The sequence below is a fragment of the Rana temporaria genome, chromosome 9, assembly GCF_905171775.1.
Source record: "Rana temporaria chromosome 9, aRanTem1.1, whole genome shotgun sequence".
NCBI lineage: Eukaryota > Metazoa > Chordata > Amphibia > Anura > Ranidae > Rana > Rana temporaria.
This window is the reverse complement of record NC_053497.1, coordinates 4306047-4333353: the sequence shown is the minus strand read 5'-3', so window position 1 is coordinate 4333353 and position 27307 is coordinate 4306047. Positions and strand designations below refer to the sequence as shown.

The window sequence follows — 27307 nt, the reverse complement described above, 5'->3', positions numbered from 1 at the left end:
CTCTGGGAGTGTCTTAGCACTGTTCTACCAACAAGACAGCACATGGGGGTGCCATCTCTGGGAGTGTCTTAGCACCATCCTAGCAACAAGACAAGACAGGGGGTTGCCATCTCTGGGAGAGTCTTAGCAACGTCCTAGCAACAAGACGGGACAGAGGGATGCCATCTCTAGGGGTTTTTCAGTCAGGCTTCAGAAAGGAATGTAAACGACCCCCACCTATAGCAAGGGCATTATTCATATTTTGAGAGGCATTTATGTCAGAGGAGGTTATGCGGTGAGTTTTATTATTACGGGGGTAGTAAATGGCGTGCTGTATGTGGCGAGAGATTGCCAGAAGCACTGTATTACATTTGTATCTGAGGTAAAAGGTTATTATGGCTGACTATACAGCCCCATGGTGGAAACATTTATTGTGTACAGTGTTGTGTGAGCTGAACTGGTTAATAAAGTTTTGTTTTGTTTCTTTATTTTGGGGGCTTGCACATAAACGGCACCACGTGACCAGAACCACACACGACGGCGACGTCCCGTCAGTCAGAGAGCGTCATTTATAAACCCCCCTCCGCGCGCTGCACTCTGGGAGACGGGAATCCTCTCCGAAGGGAACGCTCCAACAGCCCCGCCCACTCCAGAGTTTGCGTCTCGCGCCTCGCTCTCGTGCAAAAAGCGTCCCGATTGGCCGCCGCTAGCTTCGGGGCGGGTCTCACGTCAAACTGGCCTCCCTGCCATTGGCTGAGGCGCGTCGATGGACGGGCGCGTCGCGCGCCTGTCAAGGGGGGGGTGGGGGAGGAGGAAGCGGCCAGCTCACGTGACCTCGGTTCGTATCGGGCGGGAGATGCGGCCCGGGCTGTAGTCGGTGACGTCCGGTTTTTTAGTCACGTGCTCGGCGCTGAGAAGGAGGGTTGTCCCTGACGTCACTTCTTCGGGCGGAGGAGGAGGGGGTGACAAGTTTTTTTTGGGGGTGGCCCCCTGTGGGGTGAGTAAGTGGTCCTGGGGGGGGTAGGGGGTGTCTGGGGGGGTGTTATGAGGTGAAATTGGGTCTAATGTTGTTTTTTTTTTTGTCACCCCTTTTTTTTTTCATACAGATGCCGGACCATGCAACGGAGCGCCGCTGACCGCCCACGCCTGCCCTGAACCCGCGTTTTTCTACGCCATGAGTTGCCCCGACAACAAGGAGGAGTGCTCCGCTCCCCCGGCCAAGCAGCCTCGGGTGGCGGAGAAGGAGACGGAGGAGAAAGGCAGAAAAGAGGGCGCCCTGGACACGGCGGCCAGCCAGGAGGCGCAGGCCGCCCAGGCGTTGTGCGAAATGACCAACTGGCGAGACGCCGGCGACCCGGCGCCCCCCGAGGAGAAGAAGAAAAAGAAGAAGAAAAACCCGGAAAGGGCCCCCGAGGAGCCCAACGGCGGGCTCCCCGTCTGCACCCCGGAGAGGGGCGACACGGGCGAGAGCGCCCGGGGGATGCCGCACGTCCCCGAAGGCGGGGAGACCGCCGAGAAGAACCCGTCTCTGCGGAAAGCGGCCGACAAGAAGGAACCGGTGGAGCCGTACCGCAGGAACGGGCAGAAGAACCGGGACGGGAAGGGGACGGAGGAGCCGGCCGTGCTCTCGCCCCTCTCCTCCGATTCCGGGGAGCGGAACTCTTGTAGCGAGGGCGACGAGTGCTGCATCGTCAGCGTCGGGACCCAGCCGTCCAGCAACGACCGCTCCCTGCGGGCCCTGGAGACTGTGCAGGAGGAGCTGAGGGCCGTCAACGAGCGGGCCGACCGGGCGCTGCTGCAGCTCAAGAGACGCTACGGGCAGCTAAGGAAGCCGCACATCCAGAAACGCAATTCCATCATACGGGCCATCCCTGGATTCTGGGTCACCGCTGTATCCTAATACGTCTGTCGGGGGGGGCGATTTATACCTCTGGGGGGCACACATCCCCCCTACCCCGCCTGGGTGTCACAGGGGCCTGTACAGATCAATGACGGGCTGATAGGGGCCGCAGCTGTACTGGTGTGACCGCTTATCTGTCTCTGTATGCAGGTAACCAATGGGAAGAACGGTCATATCTGTACAGATCAATGACGGGCTGATAGGGGCCGCAGCTGTACTGGTGTGCCCGCTTATGTGTCTCTGAATGCAGGTAACCAATGGGACGAACAGTCATATCTGTACAGATCAATGACGGGCTGATAGGGGCAGCAGGTGTACTGGTGTGACCGCTAATCCGTCTCTGTATGCAGGTAACCAATGGGACGAACGGTCATATCTGTACAGATCAATGACAGGCTGATGGGGCCGCAACTGTACTGGTGTGCCTGCTTATGTGTCTCTGAATGCAGGTAACCAATGGGACGAACGGTCATATCTGTACAGATCAATGACAGGCTGATGGGGCCGCGACTCTATGGATGTGACTGCTTATCCGTCTCTGTATGCAGGTAACCTCTGGGAAAGTCTCATCTGTACAGATCAATGACAGGCTGACATATGTTGTGGCTCTATAGATGTAACCAGTTACCCATCCCTGTTTGCAGGTGACCTCTGAGATCGGTCATATCTGTACAGATCAATGACAGGCTGATGGGGGGGGGGGCATGGCTGTACTGGTGTGAGTGCTCATCCATCCCTGTATACATTGAATGTTCAATTCACATCTGTACAGATCAATGACAGGCTGACACATGCTGCGGCTCTATGTATGTGACTGTTTATCCATCCCTGTATGCAGGTAACCTCTGGGATGAACTGTCATATCTGTACAGATCAATGACAGGCTGATATATGTTGTAGCTCTATAGATGTGACCATTCATCCCTGTATGCAGGTAACCTCTGAAACAGTCACGTCTGTACAGATCAATGACCGGCTGACATATGTTGTAGCTCTATAGATGTGACCGTTCATCCATCTCTGTATGCAGGTAACCTCTGGGATGAACAGTCTCATCTGTACTGATCAATGACAGGCTGATGGGGCTACACCTTTATGGACGTGACCGCTTATCCATCCCTGTATGCATGCAACTTCGGAGACAGTCACATCTGTACAGATCAATGACAGGCTGACACATGCTGTGGCTCTATAGATGAGCAGTCACACCAGTACAGCTGTGGCCCCATTAGCCTGTCGATGATCTGTACAGATATGACCCTTCATCTCAGAAGTTACCTGTGTACAGGGATGGATGCATCCCTGTATGCAGGTAACCTCTGGGACAGTCACATCTGTACAAATCAATGACAGGCTGACATATGTTGTAGCTCTATAGATGTAACCGCTTACCCATCCCTGTATGCAGGTAACCTCTGGGACAGTCACATCTGTACAAATCAATGACAGGCTGACATATGTTGTAGCTCTATAGATGTAACCGCTTACCCATCCCTGTATGCAGGTAACCTCTGGGACGAACAGTCTCATCTGTACAGATCAATGACAGGCTGACACATGCTGTGGCTCTATAGATTAGCAGTCACACCAGTACAGCTGTGGCCCCATTAGCCTGTCGATGATCTGTACAGATATGACCCTTCATGGATGCATCCCTGTATGCAGGTAACCTCTGAAACAGTCACGTCTGTACAGATCAATGACAGGCTGACATATGTTGTGGCTCTATAGATGTAACTGCTCTTCCATCCCTGTATGCAGGTAACCTCTGGAACAGTCACGTCTGTACAGATCAATGACAGGCTGACATATGTTGTGGCTCTATAGATGTAACCGCTTACCCATCCCTGTATGCAGGTAACCTCTGGGACGAACAGTCTCATCTGTACTGATCAATGACAGGCTGATGAGGGCCGCACCTTTATGGACGTGACCGCTCATCTATCCCTGTATGCATGCAACTTCGGAGACAGTCACATCTGTACAGATCAATGACAGGCTGACACATACAGCCACGGCCCCATCAGCCTGTCAATGATCTGTACAGATATGATCCTGCATCCCAGAGGTTACCTGCATACAGGGATGGATCCTCTGGGACAGTCACATCTGTACAGATCAACGACAGGCTGACTCATGCTGTGGCTCTATATATGTGACCGCTCATCCATCCCTCAATGCAGGTAACCTCTGGGATGAACGGTCGCATCTGTACAGTTCAATGACAGGCTGATAGGGGCTGTGGTTGTACTGGTGTGAGTGCTCATCCATCGCTGTATGTGTGTAACCTCTGGGACGAACATTCACATCTGTACAGATCAATGACAGGCTGACGCATGCTGTAGCTCTATAGATGTAACCGCTCATCCACCCCTGTATGCAGGTAACCTCTGAGACGAGCAGTCACATCGGTGTGGCTGCAGCCAGAAGCCTGTACAAAATCGGTGACATGCTGCAGCTGTACAAGTGTGACCGCTGAGCCAGTCCCTCTGGAATGGGCAGTAAGATCTGCAGCAAGGAGCCTGTACAAATCAATGACAGGCTGTCCTATGGATGTGAATGCTTATTTATCCCTGTATGCAGGTAACATCTGCACAGATCAATGACAGGCTGACAGTTGCCACGGCTGTTTGGATGTGACTGCTCATCCATGTACACATGTAACCTCTGGAATGGGAAGTTACATCTGTACAGATCAATGACAGGCTAATGCATTCTGTGGGTCTATAGATGTTATCGCTTATCCATCCTTCAATGTATGTAACCTCTGGGCAGTCGCATCTGTGCAGCTGCAGCCAGAAGCTCGTACAATGACAGGCTGCAGCTGTACAAGTGTGACCGCTGATCCAGTGCTGGTATGCATGTGTTTCTGGAATGGGAGTGAAATCTGTACAGCTGCAGCCAGGAGCCGGTACAAATCAATGACAGGCTGACATGATGACATAGCTCTGTGGATGTGACCGCTCATCCCAGGGGTTATATTTTATTGTTCTGTTTAAACAGAATGTTTTTTTTTACAGAGTGTTGTAGCCGGGCGTGCGTGGCTGAGCTCTGGGGCCAGGGCGTGCGTGGCTGAGCTCTGGGGCCGGGGCGTGCCTGTCTGAGCTCTGGGGGCGTGCCTGTCTGAGCTCTGGGGGCGTGCCTGTCTGAGCTCTGGGGGCGTGCCTGTCTGAGCTCTGGGGGCGTGCCTGTCTGAGCTCTGGGGGCGTGTCTGAGCTCTGGGGCCGGGGGGCGTGCCTGTCTGAGCTCTGGGGGGCGTGTCTGAGCTCTGGGGCCGGGGGGCGTGCCTGGCTGAGCTCTGGGGCCGGGGCGTGCCTGGCTGAGCTCTGGGGCCGGGGCGTGCCTGGCTGAGCTCTGGGGCCGGGGGCGTGCCTGGCTGAGCTCTGGGGCCGGGGGCGTGCCTGGCTGAGCTCTGGGGCCGGGGCGTGCCTGGCTGAGCTCTGGGGCCGGGGCGTGCCTGGCTGAGCTCTGGGGGCGTGTCTGAGCTCTGGGGCCGGGGGGCGTGCGTGGCTGAGCTCTGGGGCCGGGGCGTGCCTGGCTGAGCTCTGGGGGCGTGCCTGTCTGAGATCTGGGTTGAATATATTTTCCCCACTTTTTAGATTGGGAAAATGTGAAAAAAAAAATTCCATTTTACCTGAAGCCACGATCACATGTTTATCTCTCTCTTATATTTACTTCCTGGGGTCCTTCTTCGGGTGTCCGAATTACTGCCTGTTAAATGTGGGCACCTCCTATTGGTGGAGGCGCCACTTCCAGTGGTCAGGAGCTTCTCGTAAGCTCCAAAGCCAGGGGAACTGGAGAGCGGAGAGGGGTCCGTTACCCAAGAACAGGGATCCCCATCATTGGTACCAGTGGGAGGAATGGTGTCCCATCATTGGTGTCAGTGGGAGGAATGGTGTCCCATCATTGGTGTCAGTGGGAGGAATAGTGTCCCATCATTGGTATCAGTGGGAGGAATAGTGCCCCATCATTGGTGTCAGTGGGAGGAATAGTGCCCCATCATTGGTGTCAGTGGGAGGAATAGTGTCCCATCATTGGTATCAGTGGGATGAATAGTGGCCCATCATTGGTATCAGTGGAAGGAATAGTGTCCCATCATTGGTGTCAGTGGGAGGAATAGTGTCCCATCATTGGTATCAGTGGGAGGAATAGTGCCCCATCATTGGTGTCAGTGGGAGGAATAGTGCCCCATCATTGGTGTCAGTGGGAGGAATAGTGTCCCATCATTGGTATCAGTGGGATGAATAGTGGCCCATCATTGGTATCAGTGGAAGGAATAGTGTCCCATCATTGGTGTCAGTGGGAGGAATAGTGTCCCATCATTGGTGTCAGTGGGAGGAATAGTGTCCCATCATTGGTATCAGTGGGAGGGATAGTGCCCCATCATTGGTGTCAGTGGGAGGAATAGTGCCCCATCATTGGTGTCAGTGGGAGGAATAGTGTCCCATCATTGGTGTCAGTGGGAGGAATAGTGCCCCATCATTGGTGTCAGTGGGAGGAATAGTGTCCCATCATTGGTGTCAGTGGGAGGAATAGTGTCCCATCATTGGTGTCAGTGGGAGGAATAGTGCCCCATCATTGGTGTCAGTGGGAGGAATAGTGCCCCATCACTGGTGTCAGTGGGAGGAATGGTGTCCCATCATTGGTATCAGTGGGAGGAATAGTGCCCCATCATTGGTGTCAGTGGGAGGAATAGTGCCCCATCACTGGTGTCAGTGGGAGGAATGGTGTCCCATCATTGGTATCAGTGGAAGGAATAGTGTCCCATCATTGGTGTCAGTGGGAGGAATAGTGTCCCATCATTGGTATCAGTGGGAGGAATAGTGTCCCATCATTGGTGTTAGTGGGAGGAATAGTGCCCCATCATTGGTATCAGTAGGAGGAATAGTGCCCCATCATTGGTATCAGTGGGAGGAATAGTGTCCCATCATTGGTGTCAGTGGGAGGAATAGTGTCCCATCACTGGTGTCAGTGGGGGGGAATAGTGTCCCATCGTTTCCCAAGAAAATAGAAGAGAGGGGAAAAAGTCTGGTCCTCAGTGAAGGAAATTAGAGGGTTTTGGTCCATTGCACTGGGTTATGAAGAGGAGTTTGTAATCGGGGCGGAGGAGTCGGGTCATTGATGGACAATCCGTTTTTTAAATGTCATTTTTTCTATTTTCTGGGTGGGGCTGTAAAGAAATCCTTTTCATTATAATGAGTTTTATAGGAATGCACATTTCCAGCCAGCATTGTACAGCTGTAGGCTCATGCATTCACTTTACCACCGTTGTATAGCCTGTTTACTCAGCTCAATAGCTCAACCTGAAATTGACACAACTGCTGGATCAAGGGAGTCGCTTAAAGCGGTTCTCCACCCTAAAGTGGAGTCCCGCTGATCGGAACCCTCCCCCCCTCCGGTGTCACATTTGACACCTTTCAGGGGGGTGCAGAAACCTGTCTAAAGACAGGTATTTGCACCCACTTCCGGACGGCATTCACGGGCAAAAGACGGGCATTCCGTCACATCCCGTCACCCCCCCCCCCCCCCCCCCCGTTGTGTGCTGGGAACACTCGGCTCCCAGCACACAGCGGGAGCCAATCGGCGGGCGCGACTCGCGCATGCGCCGTAGGGAACCGAGCAGTGAAGCCGCAGCGCTTCACTTCCTGGTTCCCTCAGCGTGGATGGCGGGGGGAGCAGCAGAGAGACGAGCGATCGCTCCTCCTCTGCTGCGATCAGCGCTGGACTCCTGGACAGGTAAGTGTCCTAATATTAAAAGTCAGCAGCTGCAGTATTTGTATCTGCTGGCTTTTAATATTTTTTTCCCATGGCACATCCGCTTTAATGGCCTGACTGGTACGCTAATCCACTGGCTTCGCTAATTGACCTGACCTGAAATAAGTACAGTATGTACACTACTGTGCAAAAGTCTTGAATGAAGAATATTTTCAGAAAATCAAAATGTTAGTTTATTTTTTAATCAATGAACAGAAGAGAAATCCAATCGATATTTGGGGTGCCGCCTTCTACAGTTGGTGAAGGAACTTGGGAGGTAGGTTGTTCTCTGTAGATCTTGGAGAACTAACCTCAGATCTTCTGTGGATGTTTGCTGCCTCCAATCCTTCTATCTCTTCATGTCATCCCAGTTAGATTCCACGATGGTGAGATCAGGGCTCTGTGGGGGCCAAATCATCACTTCCAGGACTCCTTGTTCTTCTTTACACTGAAGATGGTTCTTAATGCTGTTGGCTGTATGTTTGGGGTGGTTGTCCTGCTGCAGAATAAATTTGGGACCAATCGCATGCCTCCCTGATGGTATGGCATGATAGGTAATTATCTGCATGTATTTCTCAGCATTGAGGACACTATTGATCCTGACCAAAATCTCCAACTCTAGATCCCACTGGTTTCCACCAGACTTCTCCTCACAGTAGATGGGTGGAGCTAGATCCCACTGGTTTCCACCAGACTTCTCACAGTAGATGGGTGGACCTGGGTCCCACTGGTTTCCACCAGACTTCTCTTCACAGTAGATGGGTGGACCTGGGTCCCACTGGTTTTCACCAGACTTCTCTTCACAGTAGATGGGTGGACCTGGGTCCCACTGGTTTCCACCAGACTTCTCTTCACAGTAGATGGGTGGACCTGGGTCTCACTGGTTTCCACCAGATTTCTCCTCACAGAAGATGGGTGGACCTGGGTCCCATTGCTTTCCACCAGATTTCTCTGGACAGTAGATGGGTTGACCTGGGTCCCACTGGTTTCCACCTGTTCTGTGATGAAGGCACTGCAGGACATGTTCCGATGTGGAAGGGAAGTGAGCATGATGTATCTTTCATCTGCTGGATTAAGTTTCTCTGGCTGATCACTGCGTCTATGCTCCTCAACATTGACCGATCACTGCGTCTATGCTCCTCAACATTGACCGATCACTGCGTCTACATTCCTCAACGTTGCCCGACCACTGCGTCTGCGCTCCGTACTCTACATTGCCCGGCCACTGTGTCTATGCTCCTTAAAGCGGGAGTTCACCCAATTCGTTTTTTTTTTTCTATTTTCCCCTTAGATTCCTGCTCGTTCAGTCTAGGGGAATCGGCTATTTGTTTTAAAATATGATCCGTACTTACCCGTTTTCGAGATGCATCTTCTCCGTCGCTTCCGGGTATGGGTCTTCGGGAGCGGGCGTTCCTTCTTGATTGACAGTCTTCCGAGAGGCTTCCGACGGTCGCATCCATCGCGTCACTAGTAGCCGAAAGAAGCCGAACGTCGGTGCGGCTCTATACTGCGCCTGCGCACCGACGTTCGGCTTCTTTCGGAAAATCGCGACGCGATGGACGCGACCGTCGGAAGCCTCTCGGAAGACTGTCAATCAAGAAGGAACGCCCATTCCCGCAGCCCATACCCGGAAGCGACGGAGAGGATGCATCTCGTAATTGGGTAAGTACTGCACATATTTTAAAACAAATAGCCAATTCCCCTAGACAAAACAAGCAGGAATCTAAGGCTAAAAAGTGTTCGCTATGGGTGAACCTCCGCTTTAATGTTACTCGACCACTGCGTCTACGTCCTCGATGTTACCCAACCACTCCGACCTGGGTCCTACTGGTTTCCACCAGACCTCTTCGGACAGTAGATGGGTGTGCCTGGGTCCCACTGGTTTCTGTCAGACTTCTCCAGACAGTAGATGGTGGTACCTGTGTCTACACTCCTCGACGTTGCCCGTTTTTCTTTCTGCTTCAGAAGAGCTTGAACTGCACATCTTGAACCCACCAGTCTGCTTTGAAATCTTTCACTGGGAGAGACCAGTAAGGAACATTCTTCTCACTGATCACCAATATAAGGGACATTCTTCTCACTGATCACCAATGTAAGGGACATTCTTCTCACTGATCACCAATGTAAGGGACATTCTTCCCACTGATCACCAATGTAAGGAACATTCTTCTCACTGATCACCAATGTAAGGGACATTCTTCTCACTGATCACCAATGTAAGGAACATTCTTCTCACTGATCACCAATGTAAGGGACATTCTTCTCACTGATCACCAATGTAAGGGACATTCTTCCCACTGATCACCAATGTAAGGGAAATTCTTCCCACTGATCACCAATGTAAGGGAAATTCTTCCCACTGATCACCAATGTAAGGGACATTCTTCTCACTGATCACCAATGTAAGGAACATTCTTCCCACTGATCACCAATGTAAGGAACATTCTTCCCACTGATCACCAATGTAAGGGACATTCTTCTCACTGATCACCAATGTAAGGGACATTCTTCCCACTGATCACCAATGTAAGGGACATTCTTCTCACTGATCACCAATGTAAGGAACATTCTTCCCACTGATCACCAATGTAAGGGACATTCTTCTCACTGATCACCAATGTAAGGAACATTCTTCCCACTGATCACCAATGTAAGGGACATTCTTTTCACTGATCCCCAATGTAAGGGACATTCTTCTCACTGATCACCAATGTAAGGAACATTCTTCTCACTGATCACCAATGTAGGGAACATTCTTCCCACTGATCACCAATGTAAGGAACATTCTTCCCACTGATCACCAATGTAAGGGACATTCTTCTCACTGATCACCAATGTAAGGAACATTCTTCCCACTGATCACCAATGTAAGGAACATTCTTCCCACTGATCACCAATGTAAGGGACATTCTTCCCACTGATCACCAATGTAAGGGACATTCTTCTCACTGATCACCAATGTAAGGGACATTCTTCTCACTGATCACCAATGTAAGGGACATTCTTCTCACTGATCACCAATGTAAGGGACATTCTTCTCACTGATCACCAATGTAAGGAACATTCTTCCCACTGATCACCAATGTAAGGGACATTCTTCCCACTGATCACCAATGTAAGGGACATTCTTCTCACTGATCACCAATGTAAGGGACATTCTTCTCACTGATCACCAATGTAAGGGACATTCTTCTCACTGATCACCAATGTAAGGGACATTCTTCTCACTGATCACCAATGTAAGGGACATTCTTCCCACTGATCACCAATGTAAGGAACATTCTTCCCACTGATCACCAATGTAAGGGACATTCTTCTCACTGATCACCAATGTAAGGGACATTCTTCCCACTGATCACCAATGTAAGGAACATTCTTCCCACTGATCACCAATGTAAGGGACATTCTTCTCACTGATCACCAATGTAAGGAACATTCTTCTCACTGATCACCAATGTAAGGAACATTCTTCCCACTGATCACCAATGTAAGGGACATTCTTCTCACTGATCACCAATGTAAGGGACATTCTTCTCACTGATCACCAATGTAAGGGACATTCTTCTCACTGATCACCAATGTAAGGAACATTCTTCCCACTGATCACCAATGTAAGGGACATTCTTCCCACTGATCACCAATGTAAGGGACATTCTTCTCACTGATCACCAATGTAAGGGACATTCTTCTCACTGATCACCAATGTAAGGGACATTCTTCTCACTGATCACCAATGTAAGGGACATTCTTCTCACTGATCACCAATGTAAGGGACATTCTTCCCACTGATCACCAATGTAAGGAACATTCTTCCCACTGATCACCAATGTAAGGGACATTCTTCTCACTGATCACCAATGTAAGGGACATTCTTCCCACTGATCACCAATGTAAGGAACATTCTTCCCACTGATCACCAATGTAAGGGACATTCTTCTCACTGATCACCAATGTAAGGAACATTCTTCTCACTGATCACCAATGTAAGGAACATTCTTCCCACTGATCACCAATGTAAGGGACATTCTTCCCACTGATCACCAATGTAAGGGACATTCTTCCCACTGATCACCAATGTAAGGAACATTCTTCCCACTGATCACCAATGTAAGGGACATTCTTCTCACTGATCACCAATGTAAGGAACATTCTTCTCACTGATCTCCAATGTAAGGAACATTCTTCTCACTGATCACCAATGTAAGGGACATTCTTCTCGTAAAACTCCTTTTACCTGCTAACAATTTTGTTTTTATTTTTGACCGAAAAGTGGTATGTATGTAAAACGAATAGTGAACTTGCATACAATTTGCAGTAACTTTCATATTTATTTTTTTCATAGCTAAGATACATGTGAATGGGTAAGAAATGGGAGCAGTGCCATTGAGGAATGGAATAGACTAAGTGGGTGATGACAGATGGCCAATGGTGAAAGCAGGAGATCTGTTATTATTTGGGGTCAGTCCCTGTCTTGTCCTGTGTATGTTGCTCCTGCTGTAGTTATCAACCAACCTAACAAAGTAGCCAATGTTGCAACCAAAAACGTAAATGTATTTTATTGGGATTTTATGTGATAGACCAACACAAAGTGTCACATAATTGTGAAGTGAAAGGAAAATGATACAAATGTGTGAAAAGTGTGGGGGGGAGGGGCATTTGTATGGCGCCCCCTTTACTCTGATACCCCTAACTAAAATCTAGTGGAACCAATCGCCTTCAGAAGTCACCTAATTAGTAAATAGAGTCCGCCTGTGTGTCATGTAATCTCAGTATAGATGCAGCTGTTCTGTGAAGCCCTCAGAGGTTTGTTAGAGAACCTTAGTGAACAAACGGCATCATGAAGGCCGAGGAACACACCAGACAGGTCGGGGATGAAGTTGTGGAGAAGTATAAAGCAGGGTCAGGTTATAAAAAAAAATCTCCCAAGCTTTGAAGATCTCACGGAGCTTCTGTTCAATCCATCATCTGAAAATGGAAAGAGTATGGCACAACTGCAAACCTACCAAGACATGGCCGTCCACCTAAACTGACCGGGCCGGGCAAGGAGAGCATTCATCAGAGAAGCAGCCAAGAGGCCCATGGTAACTCTGGAGGAGCTGCACAGCTCAGGGGGGAGAATCTGTCCACAGGACAACTATTAGTGGTCTCTCCACAAATCTGCCCTTTATGGAAGAGTGACAAGAAGAAAGACATTGGAGAAAGAGACATAAGAAGTCCTGTTTGCAGTTTGTGAGAAGCCATGTGGGGGAGGGGACGCAGCAAACATGTGGAAGAAGGTGCTCTGGTCACATGACACCAAAATTCAACTTTTAGGCCTAAAAGGGGGATAAAACTAACACTGCACATCCCCCTGAACACACCATCCCCACCGTGAAACTAATGGTGGCGGCATCATGTGGTGGGGATGCTTTTCTTCAGCAGGGACAGGGAAGCTGGTCAGAGTTGATGGGAAGATGGATGGAGACAAATACAGGACAATCTTAGAAGAAAACCTGTTAGAGTCTGCAAAAGACTTGAGACCGGGGCGGAGGTTCACCTTCCAGCAGGACAACGACCCTAAAGTACAGCCAGAGCTACAATGGAATGGTTTAGATCAAAGCCTATCCATGTGTTAGAATGGCCCAGTCACAGTCCAGACCTAAATCCCATTGAGAATCTGTGGCGAGACTTGAAAATTGCTGATCACAGACGCTCTCCATCCAATCTGACAGAGCTTGAGATATTTTACAGAGAAGAAGAATGGGGAGAAATGTTCCTCTCTAGATGTGCAAAGCTGGTAGAGACACCCCCAAAAAGACTTGTAGAGAAAGGGGGTTCTACAAAGTATGGACTCCGGGGGGCGCCATACAAATGCCCCTCCCCCCCACACTTTTCACATATTTATTTGTATCATTTTCCTTCCACTTCACAATTATGTGACACTTTGTGTCTCTCACATAAAATCCCAATAAAATACATTTACGTTTTTGGTTGTAACATGAGAAAATGGGGGGAATTTCACGGGGTATGAATACTTTTTTAAGGCACTGTATAGTATATTGATAAACTGTATAATATGAACACAAACGGCGTTGATGCTCCTTAACAACGCGCTTCAGTTCCTCAATCATCCTCAGCTGTCCGCCATGATAAATGATCGGGATGAGGACACACTGAGTTACATGAACAACCTACAGGTGAGTGTCCTCTATAGGATAAGATGCTATTTATTGACCTTCAGATGTGAAAGTTTACTGATAACCAGAGGTAAAGAAGAAAATAGTTTAGCTGTAACCCTTTAACCACTTAAGGACCGCCTCCTGCAGATATATGTCGGCAGAATGGCGCGGCTGGGCACATGTACGTACAGGTACGTCCTCTCTAAGTGCCCAGTCGCGGGCGCGCTCCCGAGACCCGGTCCGAAGCTCAGTGACCGCGGGACCCGATCGCCGCTGGAGTCCCGCGATCGGTCCCCGGAGCTGAAGAACGGGGAGAGCTGTGTGTAAACACACCTTCTCCGTTCTTCACTGTAGCGCCGTCATTATGAAGGGAACCACAATCAATGACGTCACACCTACAGCCCCGCCCCCCTACAGTTAGAAACACAGATGAGGTCACACATAACCCCATCAGCGCCCCCTGTGGTTAACTCCCAAACTGCAACTGTCATTTTCACAGTAATCAATGCATTTTTCGCTGTGAAAATGACAATGGTCCCAAAAATGTGTCAAAATCGTCCGATGTGTCCGCCGTAATGTCGCAGTCATGAAAAAAATCGCTGATCGCCGACATTAGTAGTAAAAAAAAAAAATGAATAAAAATGCAATAAAACTATCCCCTATTTTGTAAACGCTATAAATTTTACATTTTGCATTTTATCAGAATAATAATAATATTATTATTAACCACTTCCTTCTGGGCACTTAAACCCCCCTCCTGCCCAGAACAATTTTCAGCGCTAACGCACTTTGAATGACACATTGCGCGGGCTTACAACGCTGTACCCAAATTACATTTTTATCATTTTTTTTTTGCACAAAAATAGAGCTTTCTTTTGGTGGTATTTAATCACCTCTGGGGTTTTATTTTTTGCTAAAGAAACCAAAAAAACATGGAAAGCGTTGAAAGAAAATTAATTACCGTATTTATCGGGGTATTGCGCGCTCCGGCGTATAGCACGCACCCCTAATGTGGACCCTCATTCCTGTAAAAAAAAACATTTTAGTACTTACAGTTTTGGTGTCTTGCGCGGCGGCCTCGTTGGGTCCGGCGTCCTTCTGCGGCCATCGTGGCGTCCTCCCCGCTCGATCCCCGCTTCCCGCGCTGAGTTTGAACCACTGCGCCGGCATATACCGAGCGCAGTACACTTGGGTATAGTCGGGCAGGCTCGACTCCTCTCGCGGTCACGTCCTGTACGTCCAGGACGTGACCGCGAGAGGAGCCCAGCCTGCCCGAGTGTACTGCGCTCGGTATATGCTGGCGCAGTGGTTCAAACTCGGCGCGGGTATCGGCGTATATCGCGCACCCACGATTTTGCCCTGATTTTCAGGGCACAAAAGTGCGCGGTATATGCCGATAAATACGGTATGTTTCCTAGTTTGTTATAAAATTTTGCAAACAGGTAATTTTTCTTCTTTATTGATATGCGCTGATGTGGGCTGCACTGATGGGCACAGATGAGGCGGCACTAATGGGCACAGATGAGGCGGTACTGATGGGTGTTACTGATAGGTACCACTGATGGGTGCTGGCAGGTGACACTTATGGGCGGCACTGATGGGTGGCACTGGAAGGCGGCACTGTTGTGCACTGCTAGGTGGCACATACAGGTGACACAAATGATTTGATCACTTTTATTGCTGATTTGATCCCTTTTTATTGCTGTCACAAGAAATGTAAACATCCCTTGTGACAGTAATGGGTGGTGACAGGTACTCTTTATGGAGAGATCAGGGGTCTAAAATACCACAAATCCCCCCCTTTGCACTTCAAAGTATTCAGATCACCAAAAACGGCGATTCTGAATACTGTATTTTTTTTAAACCGGCGCCATTGGCAGCCCAGTAAACTGGAAGTTACGTTGTGACGTCTCTTCCGTGTTTGCATACAGGAGACTGGAACGAGGCCATTTCCATCTTCGTGCCAGTCTGTCTCTAGGTGGGCGGATCGCAGATCGGGTCTCCCGGTGGGACGGGAGGCCCGGTAAGAGCGGCGGGAGGGGGGTCGATGTGCCCCCCTCCGGGATAACGGCCAAGCGGCTTTTAGCTGCATCGGTTGTTATCCCTGGAAAGCAATCCGCACGCTCTAAAAAAAAAAAAACGGTACCAGGATGATCCCTCATCCCGGTATAACCCCCTAAAGCCGAGGCCGCAAATGTGCGTATGGTTGGCACGATGGGGATAAACCACTTCAACCTGAGAGCGTACAGGTATGTCCTAAGAGCGTGAAGTGATTAAGGCCCGGATTCACGTAGAAGCGTGTATCTTTGTGCGGGCGTAACGTTTCCTATTTACGTTACGCCTCCGCAACTTTGACAGGCAAGTGCCGTATTCTCAAACCAAAGTTGCGGCGGCGTAGTGTAAATAGGCCGGCGTAAGCCCGCCTAATTCAAATGTGGTAGATGTGGGCGTGTGTTATGTAAATTTACTGTGACCCCACGTAAATGACGCTTTTTTACGAATGGCGCATGCGCAGTCCATGAAAGTATCCCAGTGCGCATGCTCCAAATTAACCCGCAAGAAACCAATGCTTTCGACGTGAACGTAAATGACGCCCAGCCCTATTCGCGAACGACTTACTCAACCGTCGTAAAACGTGAAAAATTAGACGCTGGCCTAAAAAAAAGCCTAACGTAAACGGCGTATCTGTACTGCGTCGGCCGGGTGTATGTTCGTGAATTTGCGTATCTAGCTGATTTACATATTTCTAGGCGTAAATCAGCGTACACGCCCCTAGCGGCCAGCGTAAATATGCAGTTAAGATACGACGGCGTAAGAGACTTACGCCGGTCGGATCTAATACAAATCTATGCGTAACTGATTCTAAGAATCGGACGCATAGATACGACGGCTCGGACTCAGAGATACGACGGCGTATCTGGAGATACGCCGGCGTAACTCGTACGAGAATCCGGGCCTAAATGTCCATAATCAATACTTATAATCTGTGGCCGGCGAAGGGGCTTTACTGTAGAAGAGATCAAGAACGGCTGTACGGCTGCCTGATCACGCCTACAGGGTTTGGAAGGGGGTCCCTGTCTGTCTGTCCGGGTGCACAAATATTTTTTTCGCTAAGGGTCCTTTCACACTGGTGCGTTTTTCCCGCGTTTTTGCTGCGTTTTTGCGATAAAAATAGCGCTATTAAAACGCCCATAAAACGCTCCCCATGCCCCCTCCATTGAAATGAATAAAAAAACGTGGTAAAAACGGAGCGTTAAAATCGTGGTAAAACCTTTTAATGTTAAAAAAAAAAATCGTGGTAAAACACCGCGATTTTACCGCGTTTTCTAATTAATTTCAATGGAGAGGGGCATGGGGAGCATTTTAATAGTGCTATTTTTACCGCGAAAACGCGGCAAAAATGCACCAGTGTGAAAGGGCCCTTACGGTTTCGATTGGTTACAAGCAATTCCTGACTTGTAAAGCATCTGATCCAACCGGTCTCCGTTGGATCAAATGCTTTTGAGGGCAGAGGAGAGATCTGGGGTCTAATAGACTCCAGTTTTAATAAATCGGCCCCTTGTCACCAGATGCTTCTTCTTCTTCGTTCTGTTTCGCTCGGCTGGGCCATCATTTTCAGCGTCAGACCTGCTAAACCTCTTTCTGTTTACCATAGGTGGAGGACATCACACACCTGAAGGCAAGTTGTAAAATCAAATTCTATTTCAACTCCAACCCTTATTTCAAGAACGACGTGATCATCAAAGAGTTCCAGTTTGGCCCCTCCGGTGAGTTTCCGCGTCTGCGTTCTTTGACGTCGGTTGCTGACTTTCGGAGCATGTGATTTCATATTTTGTTGTCTTTCACTTCTGCTTTGCACCTCCAAATGTTTGCTTTGCAGCTGTTATGAATATTTCTGTATATTTAGGGTGATGTGATAATCTAACGAATGTAGATTTAAGATAGGTATTAAAGAGGAACTAAACGTTGGAAGTAGGGATGCACCGATATATCGGTGGTCGATACATACCGGCCGAAAACAGCTGTTTTGGCGACATGCCGAAACGGCTTTAAAATTGCCGATATGGGTGCCCGTAAAAAAAAAATTGTCGCTGGGCTGTCACGGCTCAGTCCTCTGCACGAGCCAACGAGTGTCCCTGCCTCCTGAGTTCTCCTGACTCCATCGACTATTCAAAAATGGCGGCGGGTGGCGCCATTACGTATCTGCTTATGCGCAGAGCGGATACGAGCTTTCCCGAGGCCGGCTTCGGGCTCGGGAAAGCTTGTATCCGCTCGGCCCGGCGGCGCATAAGCAGATACGTAATGGCGCCACCTGGCGCCATTTTTGAACAGGCGATCGAGTTAGGAGGGACACTTTGGCAGGGACACTCGTTGGCTCGTGCAGTGCACTCGCCATAGGCAGAGGATGGAGCGGTGACAGTCCAGCAGAGCACAGCACACAGCCCAGCCACGTCCAGCACAGCCCAGCTTTAAGGTAATAAAGAAGCTGATGGTGGCAGGTGGTGGGGGCATGAGGTGATGGTGGATGAAAGTAATGGTGGCAGGAGGTGGGTGAGGTGATGGTGGCAAGAGCCGATTTTGGCAGGGGGTGGTGGGTGCAGGAGGTGGTGGCGAGAGCAGGAGGTGATGGCGGCAAGAGCTGGCAGGGGGTGGTGGGGGCAGGAGGTGATGGTGGCAGGAGGTGGGGGTGGTGTTTTAACATACAATTATATTCGGTGCACCTCTAGTTGGAAGGTTTGCCCAAGAAAAGGGATGAGAGAGCGCAAATGACAAGTTACCGGTATCACCAGTATTGCCTGTGGTTACCTACAGCTGATCTTTTCCCCATTACTGACTTACCATGCCTTGTTCTGCACCGTGTCTCTGTGTGGCGGTGGCCATGTTTGCTGAGGAGCATGTCTTTGCCTCCTAATAGTAGAGCTGCCCCCCTTCTCATTACTGGTGAACTGATGACTGGTGGGGTAAGGATAGATGTGGAGGAAGCACAGATCCAAGGAATGAATGACAAAAGCAGGGGGATCCTTGCAGTGCAGGTCCTCAGGTACAGCTTCCTCTCCAGCAAGGAGAACAGTGAGTAGCACAGTAGTAGGACCGCCAGTATTGCTTGTGGTCTCCCTGCAGCTTATCTTTTGCTTATGACTTAGTGTCTTATTCTGCAATGTGTTTCTGTGGAGGTGGCCATGTTTGTTGAGGAGTAGGGTTTTGCCTCCTAATGTTAGAACTGCCCCCTTCCCCTTCCCATGACTGGTGGGGTAAGGATTGAGGTGGAGAAAGGAAAAGATCCAAAGAATGACTGACACAAAAGCAGGGAGATCCTTCCGCTGCAGGTCCTCAGGTACAGCTTCCTCTCCAACAGGAAGAACAGTGTATAGCACGGTAGCAGGACCACCGTTATTTCTTGTGGTCTCCTTCAGATGATGTTTCCCCCCCATTACTAACTTATCATGCCTTATTCTGCACTCTGTGTAGAGGCAGCCATTTTTGTTGAGGAGTGAGGCTTTGCCTCCTAATGTTAGAGTTGCCCCCTTTCCCATGAATGGTGGGGTAAGGATAGCATGGAGATCCTTGCACTGCTGTTACAGCTTCCTCTCCAGCAAGGAGAACATTGAGTAGCACAGTAGCTGGACCACCAGTATTGCTTGTGGTCTCCCTGCAGCTGATCTTTTGGCCATTACCAACTTACCATGCCTTGTTCTGCACTTTGTCTCTGTGTGGAGGCAACCATGTTTGTAGAGGAGCAGTGCGTTGCCACCTAATGTTAGAGCTGCACCCCTTCTGATTACTGGCGATCTAATGACTGGTGGGGTATGGATAGAGGTGGAGGAAGCACAGATCCAAAGAATAAATAACACAAATTCAGGGAAATCCTTGCACTGCAGGCCCTCAGGTACAGCTTCCTCTCCAGCACGGAGAACAGGGAGCAGCACTGATCCACAGAATGGATAATGTAGAAGCAGGGAGATCCTTGCATTTTAGGCCCTCAGGTACAGCTTTTTCTCCAGCACGGAGAACAGGGAGCAGCACTGATCCACAGAATGGATAATGTAGAAGCAGGGAGATCCTTGCATTTCAGGCCCTCAGGTACAGCTTCCTCTCCAGCAAGGAGAGCCACCTAGTAGTAGGACCACCGATATTGCTTGTAGTCTCCTTGCAGCTGATCTTTTCCCCACTTCTCATACCTTGTTCTGCACTATCTCTCTGTGTGGAGGTGGCCATGTTTGCTAAGGAGCAGGGCTTTACCTCCTATTGATAGAGCTGTCTCCTTCCCGTGAGTGGTGGGGTACGGATTGAGGTGGTGAAAGCACAGATCCGAAGAATGAATGACACAAAAACAGGCAGATCCTTGCGCTGTAGGTCCTCAGGTACAGCTTCCTCTACAACAGGGGAGCACAGTGAGTAGCACAGTAGTAGGACCACCAGTATTGCTTGTGGTCTCCCTGCAGCTGATCTTTTGACCATTACTGCCTTACCATGCCTTGTGGACGTTACATAGGTTGAAAAAAGACATAAGTTCACCCATAACTGTCTCTGTGTGGAGGCAACTATGTTTGTAGAGGAGAAGTGCTTTGCCTCCTAATGTTAGATCTGTACCCCTCCCCATGAATGGTAATCTAATGACTGGTGGGGTAAGGATAGATGTGGAGGATCCAAAGAATAAATAATACAAAAGCAGGGAGATCCTTGCACTGCAGGTCTTCAGGTACAGCTTGCTCTCCAGCACGGAGAACAGGGAGCAGCACTGATCCACAGAATGGATAATGTAGAAGAAGGGAGATCCTTGCACTGCAGGCCCTCAGGTACAGCTTCCTCTCCAGCAAGGAGAGCAGCACAGTAGTAGGACCACCGATATTGCTTGTGGTCTCCTTGCAGCTGATCTTTTCCCTATGAATTGGTGTCTTATTCTGCAATGTGTCTAGGCAGCCATGTTTGTTGAGTAGGGCTTTGCCTTCTTATGTTAGAACTGCCCCCTTCCCATGACTGGTGGGGTAAGAATTGAGGTGGAGGAGGCACAGATTATTATTATGGTACTTATACAGTGCTGTCAATTTACACAGCGCTTTACATATACAATGTACATTCACATCAGTCCCTACCCTCAAGGAGCTTACCATCTAAGGTCCATAACTCGCATTCATATACTAGGGACAATTTTTATGCAGAAGAAAATTAACCTACCAGCATGTCTCACAGATCCAAAGAATAAATAATACAAAAGCAGGGAAATTCTTGCACTGCAGGTCTTCAGGTACAGCTTCCTCTCCATCAAGGAAAACAGAGAGCAGCACAGTAGTAGGGCCACCCACAAGTATTGCCTGTGGTCTCCTGCAGATGATGATTTCCCCATTACTGACTTACCATACCTTGTTCTGCACTATATCTCTCTGTGTAGGCGGCTATGTTTTATAGAGGAGCAGTCCTTAGCCTCTTAATTATAGAGCTGCCCCTCTTCCCATAACTGGTGGGGTAAGGATAGATGTGGAGGAAGCACAGATCCGAAAAAAATTAATGACACAAAAACAGGGAGATCCTTGCACTGCAGTTCCTGGGATACAGCTTCCTCTCCAGCATGGAGAACAGTGAGCAGCACAGTAGTAAGACCACCAATATTGCTTGTAGTCTCCCTGCAGCTGATCTTTTTTTCTTCATTACTGACTTCTCATGCCTTTTTCTGCACGATGTCTCCGTGTGGAGGTGGCCATGTTTTAAGAGGACCACCTTTGTTGATGTAAGCAGTGTTATTTATAAGGCCTCGTTCACTCGGAGCGTAGTATAGAGTATGCCCGTGCAGAGGTGTTCCGTGCATCACCACGCAGGCAGTCCTGATGATGTAAACTCTTACGGTTTTTGTTCGGGGATCCTCACCCACACAGATGTCCTATTGGGAGCAGCGGCCGTGTCCATTGACCTCGATGGGACGGGATGCGCAGGACACCTGTGCGGGTGAACACGGGAGCACGCTATCCTACGCTTTGTGTGAACAAGGGGAAAAAACTCCCAACTGACTGACACAAAAGCAGGGAGATCCTTCCTCTGCAGGTCCTCAGGTACAGCTTTCTCTCCAGCAGGGAGAACAGTGTATAGCACAGTAGCAGGACCACCGGTATTGCTTGGGGTCCTAAGGAGTAGTGTCCCAAGGAGCAGCGTGCCATTGCATCACTATGTCCAAGGTGCTTTCTTGACATTTACATATATCGGTTTTACTGTATTTATCGGTGTATACCGCGCGCCGGCGTATAACGCGCACCCCAAGCTTAGAAAGGTAAAAAAGAAAACTTTTGCCCTGCGTCCATCGTCGGCCTTGTCCGGCGTCCGTCTGCGGCCTTGCGCGGGGTCCGTCCAGCCTTGTGGGTGTCCGTCTGCGGCTTCCTTGCGTGGGGTCTGTCTGCGGCTTTGGAGGTGTCCATCTGCGGCCTCCATCCAGGTGTCCGTCTCCGTCCAGCATGTCCGTCTGCGGCCTCCATCAAGGTGTCCGTCTCCGTCCAGCGTGTCCGACTGCGGCTTTGGAGGTGTCCGTCTGCGGCCTCCATCCAGGTGTCCGTCTCCGTCCAGCGTGTCCGACTGCGGCTTTGGAGGTGTCCGTCTGCGGCCTCCATCCAGGTGTCCGTCTCCGTCCAGCGTGTCCGACTGCGGCTTTGGAGGTGTCCGTCTGCGGCCTCCATCCAGGTGTCCGTTTCCGTCCAGCGTGTCCGTCTGCGGCTTTGGAGGTGTCCGCCTGCGGCCTCCATCCAGGTGTCCGTCTGTGGCTTTGGAGGTGTCCGTCTGCGGCCTCCATTCAGCGTGTTCGTTTTTGGATTTGGCGCGAGCCGAGAGGAGCCGGATTTCCTGTGTGTTCGGCTTGTCTCGGCTCCTCTCGCGTGGCTGCCGGCGGAGCCGAGCCTAGCCGAGTGCGCAGTACACTCGGCTCGGCTCTAGGCTAGCGGCTCAGAGACAGCGGGGATCGCCGTATGTCGCGCACCCACGAAAAGTGCGCGGTATACGCCGATAAATACAGTAATGTTAACATAATTCCTCCTTGTGTATATGTTGTTTTTTAATCTTTTTTTTTTGAATTTTTTTATTTAGGGCGCCTCACCTCCCACTCCACTCCCATTCGATGGTGGCGGAGACAAAACCCAGAATCGTACAACCAGGGCAAATCTGCCAACTCCACACCAAGTTTTTTCAGCTGGTTCACCGATCACAACTTCCCGGCAGCTGACCGTATAGCCACGGTGAGTTTCGTAGTCTTGTATGTATTTTTAGTATATTTATAGCCATAACTTTACTGTGTTTTTTGCTAAGGGACCCGGGATAGTCTGATTTCTGTAATGATTTGTCAGGGTAGCGTGTAGCAGAAAGGGTGCGTTCAGTTCAGGCTCTTTATCAATATTGTCCAATCAGTCCAGATGCTGAATTTTATTTTGAATGCTCAGATTGAATTTATTTATCTTTTTTACACCCGCCCTGGCATCTCTTTTAACCACTTAAGGACCTTGCCTGTTTTTCAGATTTGGTATTTACAAGATTAAAAAAATTTTTTTTGCTAGAAAATTACTTAAAACCCCCAAACATTATATATATATATATATATATATATATATATATATATATATATATATATATATATATATATATATATATATATATATATATATATATATATTGTATTTATTTTTTTCTAACACCCTAGAGAATAAAATGGCGGTCATTGCAATACTTTTTGTCACACCGTATTTGCACAGCGGTCTTACAAGCGCACTTTTTTTTAATAAAAAAAATAAGACAACGGTAAAGTTAGCACAATTTTTTTTTTTTTTATATTGTGAAAGATAATGTTACGCCGAGTAAAATGATACCTAACATGTCGCGCTTCAAAATTGGGCACGCTCGTGGAATGGCGTCAAACTTTTACCCTTAAAAATCTTCATAGGCGACGTTTAAAAAATTCTACAGGTTGCATGTTTTGAGTTAGACAGGGCTGTGGAGTCAGCCTGGGATCCAAGACGTTCCACAGGTAAACAAAGATCTGCGTTTTACCCTCTTGCCGTCATTCGGATATAACGCAGTCGTCCAATTCTGGGAGGACGTCCTGCCGGAACCCTGCCCCTCCCCGCACACAGCCTCAGGGTGCGCTCTGTGATCGCTGATCACAGATCAAGGTAATCGATGCAAATCACAGCGGCCCTTTACTGTGTGATTAGCTGTGTCCAAGCACAACTGATCACATGTAAACAAATGCTGGTTATTGGTTACTGTCTGAGGGAAGGAAAGCTGATAACCGTTGTTTCTGGTACTAGGCACACTTACAATGATGATCAGGGCACTGATCATCGGTGCAGCCCCATTGCCGCCCATCGGCGCAGCCCCATCGTCTCCCATCGGCGCGGCCCCCCCATCGTCTCCCATCGGCGCGGTCTCCCATCGGCGCGGCCCGGTCTCCCATCGGCGCGGCCCCATCGCCCGGCCATCGTCGCAGCCCCCATCGCCCGGCCATGGTCGCAGCCCCATCGCCCGGCCATCGGTGCAGGCCCATCAGTGAGGGCCCATTAGTGCAGAAGAAAGAGGACCTACCTATTTACAACATTTTATAACAGAGACAAAGGAAAAGGTTTGTTTTGGGTTTTCTTCAAAATTTTCGGTAATTTTTCAGTAATTTGTTTAGCAAAAAATAAACAGCAACGATTAAATACCATTTCAGATGGGTAAAGGTTTGCATGACCACTTAATTGTCATTCAAAGTATGGCAGCGCTGTAAATTGGCCTGGGCAGGAAGGGGGTGAAAGTGCCCGGTATTAAAGTTGTTACAGCACCGGGTAGAATGTTAGAGATGCGCCTATTCATGTGAGTGTGCTGCTATTGTCTCCTATACGTGACCTTTCTGCAGATCATCAAAGAAGACCTCTGGCCAAATCCTTTGCAATATTACCTAATGGGGGAAGGAGAAAGTGATGACCATGCAGCCGAGGACAGGTCAGTGAGTTGATTGCGTTGTCCTTTTTCCGCCTGCGCGTTTTGTCCTGGAAGTAACGGTCCTGTGTGTTTTTTAACAGCGACCCCGACAACACCGATGACTGTGTGGTCATAGTGGACGACGACGATGAAGACGACGATGATGAAGAAGGGGAGGAAGATGAGGGAGATGATGAAGATGAAAATGAAGTGCATGAAATTTCTGACAATACCGAAAAGCAAGCAGAAGGTAAATTTGACAAATGTTTTGTTTACAGCGGCCGTTCTCTGGAACCCCCTAGGGCTCCTCCAAAGGTTGCTAGGGCTCCTCCATAGGTTGCTAGGGGCTCCTCCCAAAGGCTGCTAGGGGCTCCTCCCAAAGGCTGCTAGGGGCTCCTCCCAAAGGCTGCTAGGGGCTCCTCCCAAAGGCTGCTAGGGGCACTGTAGCTTTACTTGCAGTACAGTTACAGTGCAGGCTGTCTGTGTAGAATCATCTCTCTCTCTCTCTCTCTCTCTCTCTCTCTCTCTCTCTCTCTCTCTCTCTCTCTCTCTCTCTCTCTCTCTCTCTCTCCCCCCCCCCCTCTCTCTCTCTCTCTCTCTCTCTCTCTCTCTCTCTCTCTCTCTCTCCTCCCCCCCTCTCTCTCTCTCTCTCTCTCTCTCTCCTCCCCCCCTCTCTCTCTCCCCCTCCCCTCTCTCTCTCTCTCTCTCTCTCTCTCTCTCTCCTCCCCCCCCCCCCCCCGTCTCTCTCTCTCTCTCTCTCTCTCTCTCTCTCCCCCCCCCTCTCTCTCTCTCTCTCTCTCTCTCTCTCTCTCTCTCTTCCCCCCCCCCTCTCTCTCCACTTACCTCTCCCCTGTTCTTCAGCTCCTGTGACCCGATCGCGGGACACCGGCGGCGATCGATCGTGACCGCGGGTCACGGAGCTTCAGACCGCGCTCGCAACACACGGCTGGGTTCTGAAAGGGGATGTTCCTGTACGCCCTTGTGCCCAGCCGTGCCATTCTGTCGACGTCTATGGTTGCACGGCGGTCCTTAAGTGGTTAAAGGAACCTATTTAGGAAATCAAAGAACAAACCTTTACAACCCCTTTAATACCATCTTTGATCTCTGTCCAATTTTTTTTTTCTTTTAGGTACCGATAATGAGGAGGAGGAGGAAGAGGACGACGAGGAGGAAGCGGAGGAAGCGGAGGAGGAGTCAGTACCTGGAGACTTGGTGGAGTCCACCATGGAAGAAGAGAACATTGTGGTGGATGCAGATGATTCTGCAGAGGAGGAGTCGTCATCAGAAGAAGGAGGAGACTCTGAGTAGGAGGAAGATGACGGCATCTAGCGGATATTAGGAGGTGCAGGGGAAAGCCGCACCACCCCAACTAGAAGGCGAGTTGCACTGCAGGGAGAGAGAGAGAGAGAGAGAGTGTAAGGTGTTCTGGAAACACAGCGAGTGCAACTGTCCTAGGAATATAGAAATGTGAGGGGCTTCCAGCGCACCCAGTCAGGGAAAAGCCCAATCTTTTCTAGATCATAGAGTGGGAAGCGAGTCCCCGATTCTTTACCCACCGCAGGCTCCCCATAGCATTTGCACTGCAGCCCTAGGCCCACCGGAGCCAGACTTGCCAACCTTCAGTTTTTAATTAAAAATGTTTTTCTTTTTTTTTTCTTTTTTATTCATGAAGAGCTTTTTTTTTTTTTTTTTTTTTTTTAAGCTAGTTATTTACTTGCAGTTTTATAATTCAGGTGTTTGGTGTTTTTCATTATTTTGTGTGTGTTTTTTTTTTGTAGTTGCAAGAGTGGTACCTAAAAAAACACTGCTTATGCCGCTTTGTGGGGGAGGGGAGGGGAGGGTGGGCGGGGCTGGGCATTACGTTTTTGCGAATTTCATTACAGAAATGTCTTTTTTTGTAACTAAATTAAGAAAGATTTACGAATACAGGGTTGGTCTTTTTATTTTTTGTTTTTTGTTTTGTTTTTTTCCCCCAGTACATCATATAAAGCATTCCAGTTTTTTTACCATTTTGTTTTTAGGTTTCAAATATTTTTTCTGCATTTGGTTTTACAACGCGTGTGTGTGTGCGCGCGCGCGCGCGTGTGTGTGTATGTGTGCGCGTGCGTGTGTGCGGTATTGACGCATCAATGGCGATAATCATCGGGCCGTGCAGTGGACATGAAGTGCCAGATCCACAAAGATCTGCCTATCTTTAGGCAGGCGTAGCGTATCTCAGATACACTACGCCGCCGTAACCTAGAGCGGAGGTTCCTTATCCACAAAGAATTTGCGCCGTAAGTTACGGCGGCGTAGTGTAAATGTGTCGGCGTAAGGGCGCGAAATTCAAATGACTAAGATGTGGGCGTGTTTTATGTTAATTCATCTTGACCCCATGTAAATTACGTTTTTTTTTAACGGCGCATGCGCCGTCCGTGGGGGTATCCCAGTGCGCATGCTCGAAATCGCGTCGCAAATAGTCAATGCTTTCGACGTGAACGTAATTTACGCAAAGCCCTATTCCATGGGTGCTCAACCTGTGGCTCTCCAGCTGTTGCGGAACTACAATTCCCATGAGGCATTGCAAGCCGCTGACAGGTACAAGCAT

General features: G+C 49.3%; 1 protein-coding gene across 1 annotated transcript; it reads left to right on the top strand.

Moving 5' to 3' along the window:
- The first annotated feature begins 786 nt into the window (after nt 1–786).
- Nucleotides 787–26368, top strand: LOC120913031 (putative testis-specific Y-encoded-like protein 3). The gene is made up of 8 exons (XM_040322704.1): nt 787–976; nt 1086–1870; nt 13732–13809; nt 17447–17558; nt 22855–23003; nt 24656–24741; nt 24822–24970; nt 25850–26368. Exons 2-8 carry the CDS (start codon nt 1154–1156, stop codon nt 26026–26028), a joined length of 1470 nt encoding a protein of 489 aa, XP_040178638.1. The 5' UTR covers nt 787–976; nt 1086–1153; the 3' UTR covers nt 26029–26368.
- Nucleotides 26369–27307: the final 939 nt, after the last annotated feature.